The sequence below is a fragment of the Eleginops maclovinus genome, chromosome 23 (assembly GCF_036324505.1).
Source record: "Eleginops maclovinus isolate JMC-PN-2008 ecotype Puerto Natales chromosome 23, JC_Emac_rtc_rv5, whole genome shotgun sequence".
NCBI lineage: Eukaryota > Metazoa > Chordata > Actinopteri > Perciformes > Eleginopidae > Eleginops > Eleginops maclovinus.
Window position 1 is genome coordinate 11,913,725 of NC_086371.1, and position 14,670 is coordinate 11,928,394.

The 14,670-nt window shown below is 41.8% G+C and overlaps 1 protein-coding gene across 4 annotated transcripts in view; it reads right to left on the reverse strand.

Moving 5' to 3' along the window:
• mid2 (midline 2) overlaps window positions 1-14,670 on the reverse strand; it is a 123,148-nt gene that overhangs the window by 59,480 nt on the left and 48,998 nt on the right. For all 4 annotated transcript variants that reach the window (XM_063876799.1, XM_063876798.1, XM_063876801.1 and 1 more), the window contains one exon: window positions 81-973. In XM_063876799.1, coding sequence (XP_063732869.1) covers window positions 81-917 — 837 coding nt within the window. In that variant the 5' untranslated portion in view covers window positions 918-973. The remainder of the gene's footprint in view (window positions 1-80; window positions 974-14,670) is intronic.

Consider the following 14,670-nt stretch of genomic DNA (forward strand, 5'->3'; position numbering starts at 1 on the left):
ATAGGAGCAGTACACAGAAATGTTTGCTGATTTGACATTATCGCACGGTTTGTAAATTGAAAAGGGCACAGAGCACTAACCTTGAGCTTATCAAAGCGCTCGGTGAGCGAGGACACCTGGTGCTCTCGGTGGCGCCCCACCAGCTTGCAGAGGGCACAAATGAGCTGGTCGTCCACCAAGCAGTACATGTTGACCTTCTCGTTCTCGTGCTCCAGGCAGGTCAGGCCACGGATGTGGGTGTCCGGCACTGGCTCCACCAGGCGATGGCTGGTGAACGGCTTCTTGTTGGGGTGCGTTGCACGGAGGCAGCGGTCGCAGTACGACACCTCACATGTGACACACGTCTTCACGGCCTCACGCGGTGGATCCTGCTCACAGAACTGGCAGCTGATGCGTGGATCCATTTTCGCAACAACAGCCGGGCTGTGGTTAGCGTTGGTGTGGTTGGCGTGATTAGTGTGATTGGTGTGGTTGGCGTGTGGGTGGGAGTGGCTGGAAGTGGCCGGGCTGCTGCGGGCGCTGCTTCCACTTGTGCCACCACCACCGCCGCCAATCGTTCCAGCTATTGTCCCGCTAATGGTGGCGGTGTAGGGACGCTGCGGCGGCTGCAGGCGCCGGCTCTCGGTCGGAGAATTGGGGCCGCTAAGGGAGGCCTTTTGAAAGCGGTCAATGATGTTCTGCAGCGTCACATTGCGCTTAAGGCCCTCCAGGCCGCGGTGATTCAGCGTGATGACGTAACGACAGGTGGGGCACTGAAAGGCCGATATGGACTCGAGGGGCTTGCTGGTGGAGCAGTGAGACACCAGGATGCGGTGGGCGCAGTTAAAGCACAGGCTGTGGGCACAGGGCAAGAGCAGGGGATCTTCAAACAACTCCAGGCAGATCGGGCAGGTCAGCTCAGACTCCAGTGTTTCCATCTTCAGTGAAACCAATCTAGAGGTGACATCAAAACCCACGAAAGCTGGCCAATTACCTGCATAAAGGAAAAAAACATGGATCAGTTAAAAAAGTTAAACACTTCATAGACCTCTTATTTCAGTAACAAAACTGTACTTTTGATCAGGGACTATTTGTTATTGAATAGAACAGCAGAAAGTTTACACAACACAATTTTTCCATTCACCCCTTTCTGAATTTAACTGAACCAGTCAAGAGATACCTTTGCAGATTCAGCAAAAATATTATTTAAGCATTTTCTTGAACAATTATACATCAGCCGCTCAGCTTACAAAACTGAGGACTGAGATACCAACAACTGAACGAACAGGGAGGAAAAACATAAAGGTAAGCTGAAATGTAGGGAAGAAGTACGAATCTTTTGTCCAGCTCAACACTGACTTTGTTTATTTTATAGGGCTTCTATAGCTTGGCTTTTCTAGCACTCACACTTAACTCCAAGGGCATTTCAACTTTTAAGGCATGATCCCAACAACAATTTCAACTGGGGCAGAGAAAAAAGGGCCTGAGCTAAATAAGAAGATTGATTTCTCCTCCTACACCTCTTTCTCCAACCCCTCCCAATCTCATCACCTTGTAGGCTGCATATCAAGCTGTCTCCCCTGGGTGGCCTTAAAACCACTGACATGAGAAATCACCAATAACCCCTCTGCCCCACCCGACCCACACACTCTGTGATTCAGTGGCATTGCAGCGCAGCTTGCATTGGCCCTCTATCCTTTAAAGAAACAAAGCAGGCACCGTGAAACTACGGTATTAAAGTGGGCAGCCCCAGATAGCTGACACTGACAATTTCATTAGTTGAGGGTGTTCCTGAAATACTGACCTTGTCTGTCTCTGCACCGGTCATGCAGGATTTACTGATGGCTGGGTGGTTAAGGTTGCGAGTAATCAAAAAGTGCTATTCACCTTTAGGACAGGGTTTAAACTCCTGTGAGTAAACTCTGAATATGAAGTCATGTGTAAATAAAACATTTGGAATTTGTCCTCCTATGAAATGTATGAAACTACCCATATCAGTTAACTCTGCAATGCACATCCCATGCAATATACAACTACTGTATATTCTCGTGAACCTATGCTAACTTGTAGATTTAGGTGCATTGGGAACTACCCATGATCTCTATGAGCATTTAAATACAAGCTGTAGACAGAACTATATAAAGACAGAAGCAGAGCTCAAAGGCTCAAACTCATTTGCACAAACAAAAGTGTCCTCCCTTCTGCTGCACCACAAACAGGGCTTCAACACAAGTAAACATGATTTGTACAGCAGCTAAGTGCTTGGAAAGGCAGCCAATTGAAGACAGTAGTGACATGCATGCAGCGGCTCCTTTACAAAATTCATTATCTGAAAAGGAAACAAATAACTTCTCACAGCCAATCTTGAAGATTTTACACTGATAAAGGCAATGGGCATTGTGTGTGTGTGTGTGTGTGTGTGTGTGTGTGTGTGTGTGTGTGTGTGTGTGTGTGTGTGTGTGTGTGTGTGTGTGTGTGTGTGTGTGTGTGTGTGTGTGTGTGTGTGTATACATTTTTATGTATTTGTCAATGAGAAAGCTGGGTTTGAGTGCACATAATTTCCTCCTTCACAAATTACATTGGCTGCTATTTATCAGATGCTTTATGTTGTTGTTGAACAGCCTGGCTGTGTCAGGGATAAAGAGAGACACAGAGTTCAGAGGCGAGCCACCCCAGAGCGAGCAAGCATGAGGTTCTGCTTTATCACGCCAACAATAGGTCTTATTTATCTCCACTGTATCAGATATTTGATAACAAGGAGCAGACGAATGGAAATAACCAGGGAAGCAGGAAGTGGGGGAGGTGATAAGGGGGGCAAGGACAACCTTAATGACCTTTTGATGACAAGCAAGGCCACTCGCCGCTCAGGTTTTGCACCTCAGGTTATATGAGATATATTTCCCATAAACCTCTAGCGCTTACACTTTATTTAAGGTTTTAATTTCATTCAATCTGCAGCCTGTTTCACAATGGATACTTTCAATTAAGCAAGAAAGACTACTAATACCCATTTCACTTACTTAAGTATTTAAATAAATATTTAAAATTAAACAAGTAATTGATGTTGAAAGCTTTTAAAGATTAACTTTCCGTCAGAGATCAGCTTTAGGTTGGCCTACATGTCAGCTCCATATGAATCTGGGGTCAGTGGGAAACATGTCAACAAAAGGAAACATTGAATAGACCTCTCAGGATACACATTGATTCAAGATCATCAGGTCATTGTACAAGAATGTGAACTAGTCTGAAATCAGTTAAAAACATACAACAATACATGTCTGTTGTAGTGAAAGCCAAGGAATACAATTCTAGTCAATCAAAACATATCTTATTGCACTCCAGAAATACTTTTCTACAAATCCTTCCTCTATGTTTATCAGTATTTGACAAATACAACAAGGAAAGTCAAGGTTAAATCGTTTTTTTCCACAAATAAACTACATGTCGTCTAAGCAAATATGCTGTGGGATTATACATCCATCGAGACAGCAGAATCATAATAAAACAAATATACAGACACCTCAACCGAATTAGACCCTTCAATTATTAGGCCTATGGTATTAGTAGAGATGAGTTCATGACCCTTATTCCTGATTTGTTCAAATGCTGACTGAGTCAGCTGTCTCACTTCATTCTCTGGGACAGAGCTCAACAGTTCTGCTTCTGCTGATGTTAATGTGACTGTGTGTAACGGAGCGTGGTGTTATAATTAACACCACGCTTTAACACACCATCAGCAGGCCCATTAAGCTTTAGCTATGTCACTCTGGGGAGACAACGGCAACTGAGCCACTTGGGGAGTAAAACGCTAGCTTCATTGTGAAGGAGTTTCCTTTTGCAGACAGGCTGGAACAGACACACACACTCAGACGTTCACAAAAGAAGAATACACACTCACACACAGCCAGAGCTGCACATTTACAAGCAAAGACTTTCTGTTTCCTTGTCTTTCTTTATCTGCCATTCTTGCTAAGGTGAAATGTCCCATCTGGAAGGAGAACAGATTGGGCGGTTGCTCGAGGAACACACACACACACACACACACACACACACACACACACACACACACACACACACACACACACACACACACACACACACACACACACACACACACACACACACACACACACACACACACACACACACACACACACACACACACACACACACACACACACACACACACACACACACACACACACACACACACACACACACAAACCCAAGCAGAGACACACGGACACCCACACACATAAGGCTGCTCGGCACTGTGATCTTTTGTTGTGCTGATTAATGTCGAAACATTTATAGGTCTCACTCCGAGCTTTTTTTTGCCAAACCAATGAAAAGAGAAACGGGGACATCAGTGATGAATCATAAGTGTGTCTGAGGAGACAGGGCTAAGTAAACAATTTTCCTGAGTGCACACACACACACACACACACACACACACACACACACACACACACACACACACACACACACACACACACACACACACACACACACACACACACACACACACACACACACACACACACACACACACACACACACACACACACACACAATCAGTGAATTCTAATCTGCTTATGCTTTATACTTTTCTTCTGACATCCTGCACATCACAGGTGCACATCCACATCCATAGGCAGAAAGCCATTTTAGCCAAAGGCTTTGATGACTTAGACAGTGATTCTTTTAAATCTGACACCCCAAAAGTAGAACACTGATGTTGTGGTTTGTATCACATGGTCAGCTCCTTTATTTGAAAAGCAAATAATCCCCCTTTTTAAAAAAAAAAAGATACCTGAGCTTTAGGGCTGTCAGTATATATTCAAAATGTAAAGATATATGTGAATTGTAAAATAAAAATGTTTGAGTTTGCTATATTAAAGACTTAAATGGGCCGTGGCGAGCAATGAGGAGGGACACTAACTAACGCACTCAGATCCTTAGCAATACATCCACCAAATGTGTTGTTGGATTAGATAAGTGTGGCAGCAGTAATGAATTCCTCTACCAGTTTATGAGACATCACCATGGGGAAAGGCCCAAAATAGAAAACACTAATGTCACAGTTTCTGCCATTTCATAATCTTGCGAACATGGAAACAATAAAAGAGGCTGTTTATTTAAAAGCAGTCACACGATCCCCTGGGTTTATACTTGCATGTGTGTGGATTCACTTTGTTGAAGCGTGCATCAGTAAAAGAAAAGGCATTTATGGCACAAAGATGATTATCCTTGTATACACAATCCACTTGTAAAGACCAAATGAATCCCCCCTGAATTATAATGGCACAGCTGCAGAGTCAAAAGAGGAGTTGATGATGGTGGGATAAACAGGTAAGAGTCCAAATAAATAACCCCACCTCAACTCTGACCCAAAGACACAAGTACACTCCCATTGCAGCAGTTACAATCAAATGCACGAAAGCATTGTCAAGAACACAGAAGCCCCAATTTTTCTATTTCTATTCAGTAACGACGGGGACTGTATTTGCAGGTTTTTCATCTGAAATCACCATTTACTATACCTTCTCATGTGTTAAATTGTTTAAAATCATTTTCTATACATGTGGTTGGTATATAGTATGTTCTTATTAATTGTATTATAACTCACTACCACAAAGGCTGAATTCCTCTACTGGGATCAGGAACATCAAATGTCATCTGATATAATCTAATCTAATCCAGACAACAACAAAAAATACACAAATATATTTTGCTTATACACCTTAAGAAACTGAAAATATGAAACATATTATGTGCTGATACTGACTGGACACAAGAAATAAATTCTACTTTCTTTTCTGAAAACATTTCACTTCAAAGAATAGAAGGACATGCTGAGGTGCAACCAGAGCCAGATGCTAGACATCTATCAAAGAGACGTGTTCCCTGGGAGGAAAGCAGAATAAGCGATTACTTCCAGGAATGGCTATGCTTCAGTCGGTGCAAGGTAGATTATATGGATATTAACAAAGCACATGCATGCCACCACAGCCATATGGGAGTCCTTAAACTTACTGTAAACACATTGACAGAGCTCAGACACACCTAACCTTACAGATGTACTTAAGCCATTGGTCACAACTCTAGTAAAAGTAGTGATCATGAGTGGCAAATGACTCGATATAGCACACTGTGAGAATCTGCAGTAAATCACCCGTTTTTATTGTCAGATTGACAGTGTATCTGTCATACCCTCATCCCCCCCAAGACCTCGATCTAATCCTTCCATCTGCACTACCAATACTCTCACCTAGGTTTACCTGGGAACTATCAATCCATAACACTGGAGGATGTCAATCAGATACCGTAGTCAAGGTTTAAAGTCTCAAGAGAGCAAGGGGACAGTAAATAACAACAGGGGGGGTCAGCGGTCCTCCCTTTGCATGGGGTTTAGAAACCACACCCTGGGAAAAGGATGTTCAATGTGGAAAACAATCCTTTGTGTTGTAGTTACGTGAAAGGCTATCACTTGTCATGTGCCTTTAGTAAAAATAATAATTGAGACATTACTTAAAATTATAATTATTTTGGAACAAATAAAACAAACTACACCCATTGGTCATGAGGTAATTCCGTGTAATATACTGTGGATAAACTGTGATCGAAACATTCAAATGAGTGCCCCACTGAAGATTAAAGGACAGGTCAGAACTATAATAAACCATTTGTCCAACACATACATTTTCAAATGATAAAAAAAAGTGTTTTAGCATAGCATGTCACAAACATTGTATTGATATTTGTCTAACACCAATAGCTTTGAGATGCTGTTACGTAAATGTAGTTAACTTCTAGTAGAGATAAGCTAGCAGTTTCCTACCTGTCTTCAATCTTTACACTAAGTTCAACAACTGTAAACTGTATTTTAATATTCACAGAACAGCCACAAGAGCCATCAATCTTTTTATCTAAGTAAAAAGGTGTGCATTTCCCTGAAACATGTAATGACTACTCCTTTAAACAAAGAAACCTGAACACAAGCGGTGCTAATTTAACTCCACTGGTGTTTCAACTGACACGAGGGCAATCCCGTAAAATGTTTGGGTTAAACGTTTTAACCCCACTGTGGACTAGTATATAAGTTGTTTGCTAGGGGGCTGCTAGAGGCCATCTGCATTCATGGTAGCCGTCAGGTTGATTCTCCACAGTAGTCAGGGGCTCAACAAAGACAGATGCTATTCAACTGACAAGCCCAGCCTGCAGTCTGCTGTGGACCTGTTGTTATGCAGTGAACATTCCACAAATATCTCCATACGGGCACAGGGTTAAGGATACTAATACAAAATGTAAGACTGACTGTCATATTGCTTATGGGAAACAGTTACCCATTACTAATTCAAAAGCTGGCTGGAAGTAAACAGAAAAATTAAGCTTTAAATGTTTAAGGAGCAGGCAATTTGTTCAAATGTGGCATGACAAGATGGCAGCTTAATTTCTCTCTCTGCCTTATACATCTTTCTAAAACAAGGAGCTTTCAGTCATTATTTTATGAGGTAACAAAATACCATACCTAAGCTAACACACATCTTTCCAAATTGCATGACTGGCCTGTTTGTGCAAAGTTGGTCTATCAAAGACCTTCACAGATTTTGACAAGGAACAGGTTGTAATTATGGGTGCAAACATTAAGATGACTAATAAAAACAGCCCAAAGCAGCAGTTCTGTTTAAATACTTAAATCAGTTGACTGTGTTAGCAAACATAACGCATGAAGCTCTGGGCCTAAACACGGCATTTACCCTAATCACCTCAGCTGAGCATTTAAACCGAAAAGAAATGGGACATTGTTTGAGAGGATTGAATGGAATCCAGTCATATTGGAGGATTGAAATGCTGGCTTTTTTTTGGAATGGCGATTCATTTCAGCAATTGGGGTTAAAAATACCCGCAAGCATAAGAAGCATGTCAGGAGCTTGCACAGCTGAGTTTTGCCAGACACCAAGAGACTACACTTAATTCACTGCTATGGTTTTGGAAAAAGGAAATGAGGCAGCCCTGAAGACAACCTTCAGTTGACCAGAACTCACCAAACTGTACATTAGATTATATAAGAGGGATCAAGCTGCACATTAAACTTGCTGTGTTACATTTCTGTGCTGACTTTGACAGGAGCCATGTGTTTATGGGATAAAAAGGAATACTTTAGCATATGATAAACTGGCCAGATTTCCTTTGGTCAGCCCCTTCATTCTCTCGGTCTCCCTTCATACTTTCCTCTCCTCTTACTCTTCTTCCTGCCTCCACTTGCCCAATCTTGCCTCACTCTCTTTTCCTTCCTTTCTCTCCCTCTCTCTCTGCAGCAGCCTTCAGCAGCGGGCTAGTTTCATCAAACATGTGATTCCTATTCATAGAATGTAAACAGTAATGCAGCCAAGCCGGTGTTTCCATTTCACATTCAGTGCAGTTGAGCAGGCTGGCTTAAGTTTAACTCTCTCACTGCTGGAGATAGCTCCTATTTCAAAACCAATTTCAAAATAAACCTAGAATGATGGGTTGCACTTTGACTCACCTCCAGGTATGATGTTGCTTTAATCCTACCATATAGGGTTGGTATTTAGGGACCCACCCACACATCTGCAAACACTGCGCTGCATTAGATTCACAGTTTAGTCTAAAGTTGCCTGCAAGAGTCCTCATAAGATTTTTTACAGAGGCTACTTTTTTTAACGCATAGACAGCATCTGACAGGAGTCAAAGTCACCCTGCCCTTGTCCACCACATCAATGGAGTATGTAAAAGGCAGTAAAGCATAGCTGTGAGTCACTTTACCAGCTAGCTTTTCCATTCCCTGGTTACCAATGTGAGCTCTTGATGGGGAAAACATGGACTGGGTCTCTGGGGAAGAGTTATCTCAGTTCACCTCACCATGCCTCTGCGAATCTCACGGAAACTCACATTATTATGCAACACACAACGGCACGAGAAACTTATTCATGAATGATATTGGCACAGCGTGGAGCTTGTGGTTATCGGCTAATTTTCTAACGTATTGAATGCTATCGAGGAAGTATTGAAATACAACCATAAAGAGATGACATATTGATATATCTTTTAAACATTAACACAGCACATGGATTTGCATATAGATCAGATTTAACCCTTGTGTAAAATGTGTTCATATTACTTAACTATGAAAGAGAGGAAAGCGTGGTTGTATGCGCCTTGCTATTGAATCCTGTTTGCTTTTAGAGATGCATATTCTGCCGCCTACCTTATATTTAAATTGGATTTTGAGTGATGCCACTATGCCCTGATTTAATTTAAAATGTGCTTTTGCCTTTGTAATTGTAGTTAGTGTCAGTGTGCCCACAGTGCTATGTCTGTGTGTGTGTGTGTTTTTTTTCTTTGACCAGGGTTGGACTTGTAACCATGCAGGTGTGTGTCACAATAGGCCTCTCCAGGCTTGTCATCATAAGTGTTGCTGGGTGTGTGGTTGCATCACACACTGTGTATAATTTATATATGGGTTGCATACACCCCCTCTCATTCTCCCAGTCAAATTTGTGTCTTATATTCTTTTCACAGCCTGTCAGTAGTGCAGATGAGGGCTCTATTGTGTGAAGGGCATGTGCTGATGCAAGACACATCAAATAAAATAAACAATCAATTCTTGTCAAGTGCAAGGCCAAGCCAGACTTGCTAATTGGTTTAATACATGAAAGCAGAATGAAATGAGATTTTCACAGGGTTGTGACAGTGAGTAGAACACACCTCCTCTCTTTCACCCTCCACTTAATGCTTCTGCCTGTTACAGCTTGGCAGTCTGTGGGTAATAAAGTTAATACTGTCAGGCGGCGTCTCATCAGCTCTCTGAGGCTCTTTCCCTGCAGTGGGGAGCGTTATCAGGCTTCAACACAACACTGAGACGCAACCATAACCCTTGCCTCACTTCATGCCGCTTCCATTATTCATGTGCATTTGCCCAGGTGAGAACAAACCTGGGATCAGAAGTTGGCAGAACAGCTTATTAGATATTTAGACGCGGCTGTGCGTGATGGAGGGAGGGAAATTGAAGAGCGAGGGAGAACAGAGTTACCGCTAACCGTCAAAAAAAGGAAACAGTGTAATCGGTAAGCAGGATTCAAGCTCAGGGGTCACTGGCTGGTGTAAGGACAGTGAACTGTAGACCCAGGAAATAATGTTTGTAGATGGATTGTATTCAAATATCAAGTAATTCCTCACTTCAAATATTTTCCTTACAAGGCCATGGATCCAGAATCATATGTATGTTCTTGAAAATGAATTTAAATGAATTTGTTTCAATCTCTATATCTTATCTGGTGTCAGACTCCCTTGCTTTGCTGCCTGCAGTTTAAAACTTTGAGATGTAGTTTTTTCTTTACCCTGAAATTAGTTTCTGAAGCCCATTAACTGCAGAGTTTGCCCTCCCACACAAAGCATATTGACTAACATTCTCAAAGCCAGTTCACCTTGAATATTGTCCAAGAGCTACAACATTGATTCTGTTTTCAATGAATAAGCTCTACAGAAATCCTCAACAACTGGTATTTTGAAGCAAAACGAGTTCACTATAAGTATTGATGAAACTAAAATAACAGCAAACATGATGATGGGTGGAAAAGCACACACTGCAGAACTTGAGAAATCTATTGGTTTGCCTTGCAGGAAACAAGCTTGCTTGTGTTTACAGTTGACTCCAATTCCGCTTCAATTATTCCATATTTTCATCTGTGGGTATGTGTTCAGTATAAAAGCATGGGGCCAAGTTAATGGCTTACCTTTTACTGGTATTCTCTATATATATGCAAATGTACTCCATATCGTGTGAAAAAGCAATCTACGCACCACATAAACTGCGCTTTAAGCTCCCGAAAATAGGTTCTTTTCAGTGGGAAATTGCATCCTGTATGCCTATATTAGACTGAAAAGACTGTCAAGAAAACAATAGCCCTCTGTATGAAGATTGACAATATTTTCCTGAAAAGTTTCCCATCGGGAAATAGCCTGACGTCAGGGGCTAACTGATCAGTTGGGACCCAGCCAATGATGTTGTCTAAGTTGGTGTTATTGATGGAGAGGAGGAAGTTACCCAGGTCAATAATTAACCAAAATCATTAACAATGCTGTTTGCGCATATGATTTCTGTTCTTATTAAAGAAACATCGCCTGCTACCACAATGGATGGAGTTGGGACATTTTCCCTCCTCACTGCAGCAAGATCAAATCAAAAACTGTTTCAGGAAGAGAAGAGCCTACACTGGTGCAGCTACAGATTTTGTAGTGTTTGTGGTGATAAGATTTAAATAAAGGAAGACAAAGAGTCAAAGACAGAATGCCTCAGTGGCAAAAATGTATGAGCTGTGTATATGTGTGCGTGCTGTTTCCCTATTCTGCCAACTGAGACAGCAGGGGCTCAATCTTCCAAACTTCCAGCACTGCCTGCCAGCCGAGAGAAATACTTTTATACGCCAGATACAAAACATAGTACAGATGAAAGAATTTTTGGGGTTGTCTCTGCAGAATCATCCTCAACATTATTACACACAGTAGGAGCAACTAACTTCTTTTTGGGGACAAGTCTATTTCACCCCTTACCTTTCTGAAAAGAAGCACCGGGGGTAAAAAAACATGTGTGAAATTCAATACTTTAAACTCTAGATGGATTTTCCATTCACGTTCTGATGCCCTCAGTGTGAAAGACCTCCCAGACGTACCTCGTTCTGCACATTGTAGAACCATGTGCGCCCGGATGCACATTGGCTGTATTTATCCAGATGCAGAAGGGAATTTCTCATAACCCATAGACTAAACTGAACCGCACCGAGCTGTCAGTTGTGAGAACAGGCTGCTTGACCAAGAGTCATACAACACTGGCTCTCTTGCTCCAAGTACAGCATTCGCCTTGGATTAAAGTGCGTACAGTTGGCCTCAAACATAATACATCCAGGAGGGCCCTTTGCCACTTCGACTGTAGATGTAGATAGTGCCATCAATAAAGCAGGAGGTGTTTGTGGAGTGTTACTAGGCTTTTTGAGTTATTCATCATAACCCGGTGTCAAGCAAGGAGAGAGAGAAAGATGAAAACTAAAGAAGTAAATGGAAGGAAAGGAAAAACCACCAAAGGGAGGTCAAGAGAAATCCTTTTAAAAATAGATCACACCCTGAGTGAGAAAAACAAAAAGAGCAATAAAGTAAAAGAGAGTAGAGTGGTGGGAGACCTTGCCATCGGTGTGACCCATGGGAGGGGGTTCCTGTCCTCTATCTCGCGCTCTCACTCTACAAAGTCAGAGGCTTCTATTTATACAGCACTGTAATGTTTGGCATTTCCTTTGAAGGGGGAGAGTATGAGCCATTGTTTTCCTTGGCTGCTGTTCGATTAGCTCAGCAGGCTTCATGCAGCCAAATGTCACAGGCTTGTAGCTCTATTTGTTTGATTATTTTTTATTCATCATGGGTAAACATTAATTTGTTCATTTCCGAGACAGGATATCTTGTTGATCCGAGCTCAGACAGCTTTTCGATGGATTGTCTTTTTTTCTTTTCTGGCTTTTGTGAAATATTGATAGGAGACATGTTGTATTTTGCCAGTGTGTACATTGTGGTTTGAGGCAGCCGCATCACAACAGTCCAAAGGTGTTGCAATGAAACGCAACACCTAATCATTGGAAACATTTGCTGTGGCGACCAGTCACTCCACACTTAAGGTGCTGACAACCGCACTGACAATATAATATCACAGAAACATGTAAATACATCAGCCAAAAGTCTAAAGCGAAGGCTTGGATGGAATGTGTTCCCTAATATGCTTTAAGACATTTAAAAAAAATTGGTTTGTGAAAAACACACTACCTTCTGTATAGCTCTTCAACTAAAGCCGACACAAATCAATAGATTGTTAGTTTAACAATAGCTGGACAACATTGCCGGCAATTTAAAAATAGCCATTCCCCAGGGCACTGCAAAACTGAAGAGAATAATTTTGAAGGTTAACAATGCCTACTGCTATATGAAAAATGAACTGAACCGATGGCCTGTAGACTTAATACTACAGCTCAGTCTACGTTTTTTTTTTGCTGGAGGCAAGTTCACCACATCTCCCACTCATTGCAATGACGAGTCCGGATAAAATGGAAAACTTCAATGGAGCAATTTTATGAATTAAGAAACTACTGGTGTTACAACATCCTTAAGGCACCGACAGATGATCTATGTTTAGCAGAGAGTCTTAGGAGAGTAACAGACATTAGTTAAGATTGCTTTAACTGTATTCAACCAGCAAGAGATGAAAAGAGCTGCTTTTAGAGAGAAAGTGTTCCTAAAAGAAGCCTGCTGGAGAGATGAGTGTGTATGATGGAAGGAGATGCAAGAACTAGGTTGAGGAAAAATAAATATTTCCCTCCTCCAGCCATGATTTGTTGTCATTTGCTCTGCTCTGTGTAGCTATTAACCCTCCACAAAATCCTACAAAAATCCTTGAAGCTCAACATCTCCTTTCACACCTCCTCCGGTTTACACCTACCTTCTCGAACTGTCTCTTTATAGTTATTTATCTCTCACTGCCGCCGTTTCCCGAGCCCTAGCCCACCACTACTTTTATCAGAACTTCATCCAGTGCTGACATTGGTATTGAGTTGTTTGTTACAGCTCTGTTAAATGGCACTGAAATAAAGAGAGAGTGTTGAAGAGCATTGAAGAAAGCCTCAAATAATATCCTCTGACCCAAAAAAGAACATTTACCCCAACAACAAGCTCAAAGGTCATAGTGAAGTAAAAATGTACAGTATTTACCACTGTGTTACATCACTTTACCCAGGGCAGTTCTCCTCACCCCCTACCACCTCCACAGCTCCTGGATCCCAGAGAGAGGAGGTATGCTACACTCTACCCACAGAGAGAAACCTAGGGTGGGCAGCATGAGGGCAGAGCTGGACCTGATCCCAGGCTCCATTGCTAGCAGGTGAGATCATGGGAAACGTGTGTGTGTGTGTGTACACAGGCAGCAGGCTATTAACTAGCGTGGTTGGAGGTTGGAAGTCTCCTCAGCTCAGCTGCTGCTGTTGGGGTGGAAAAGACCCCTCCATCCTCCTGTCTGGGTGAATTCCTAGGATAAGGACCCTAGAGTTTTGAGATTTCTTTATATGAGCTTGGCACACTTCAGAGCAACAGGACATGCTTTGGCCATGCTCGCACCAATTTTTCCGGTCAAGCCACAACCCAAATATAACTTGGACTACATTTTCGTATTTGGATTGTATGGTTCAAGCTGCCAAATTACAAATAGAATCGTTTTGCAACCAAAGAGACTGTAAAGTTGCTTGATAATAGTTTTGAAATGTTATTGGAAAATGAATCTTCCTTCCTTGAGCTACAGTAAAGTATATACTTAAAAGATGAGATGTTAGTGAAGCTCAAAAAGGAAAATGTATTTCTTCATGCTTGCAAGTTTTAATATTCTCCAGGAATAATTAAATTGCTTTTCTTCATCCTTCTGTCAAACTTCTATCTCCTTTCATGCTTTCAAAGTTCCTCTCAATGACATATTTATTCTATCATTAAATAAGAGTGTCTAACCAAACAACTGAATGAAGCTGCTTTTTGGTAATAGAGTGCAACTCAATTTCAAAAGGTTCATTTGATGTTGATCTCTCCTTGAACCAATCATCTCTCACTCTTTTACAAAAGCTACCCTCCTGCTATCTGACTGAGACT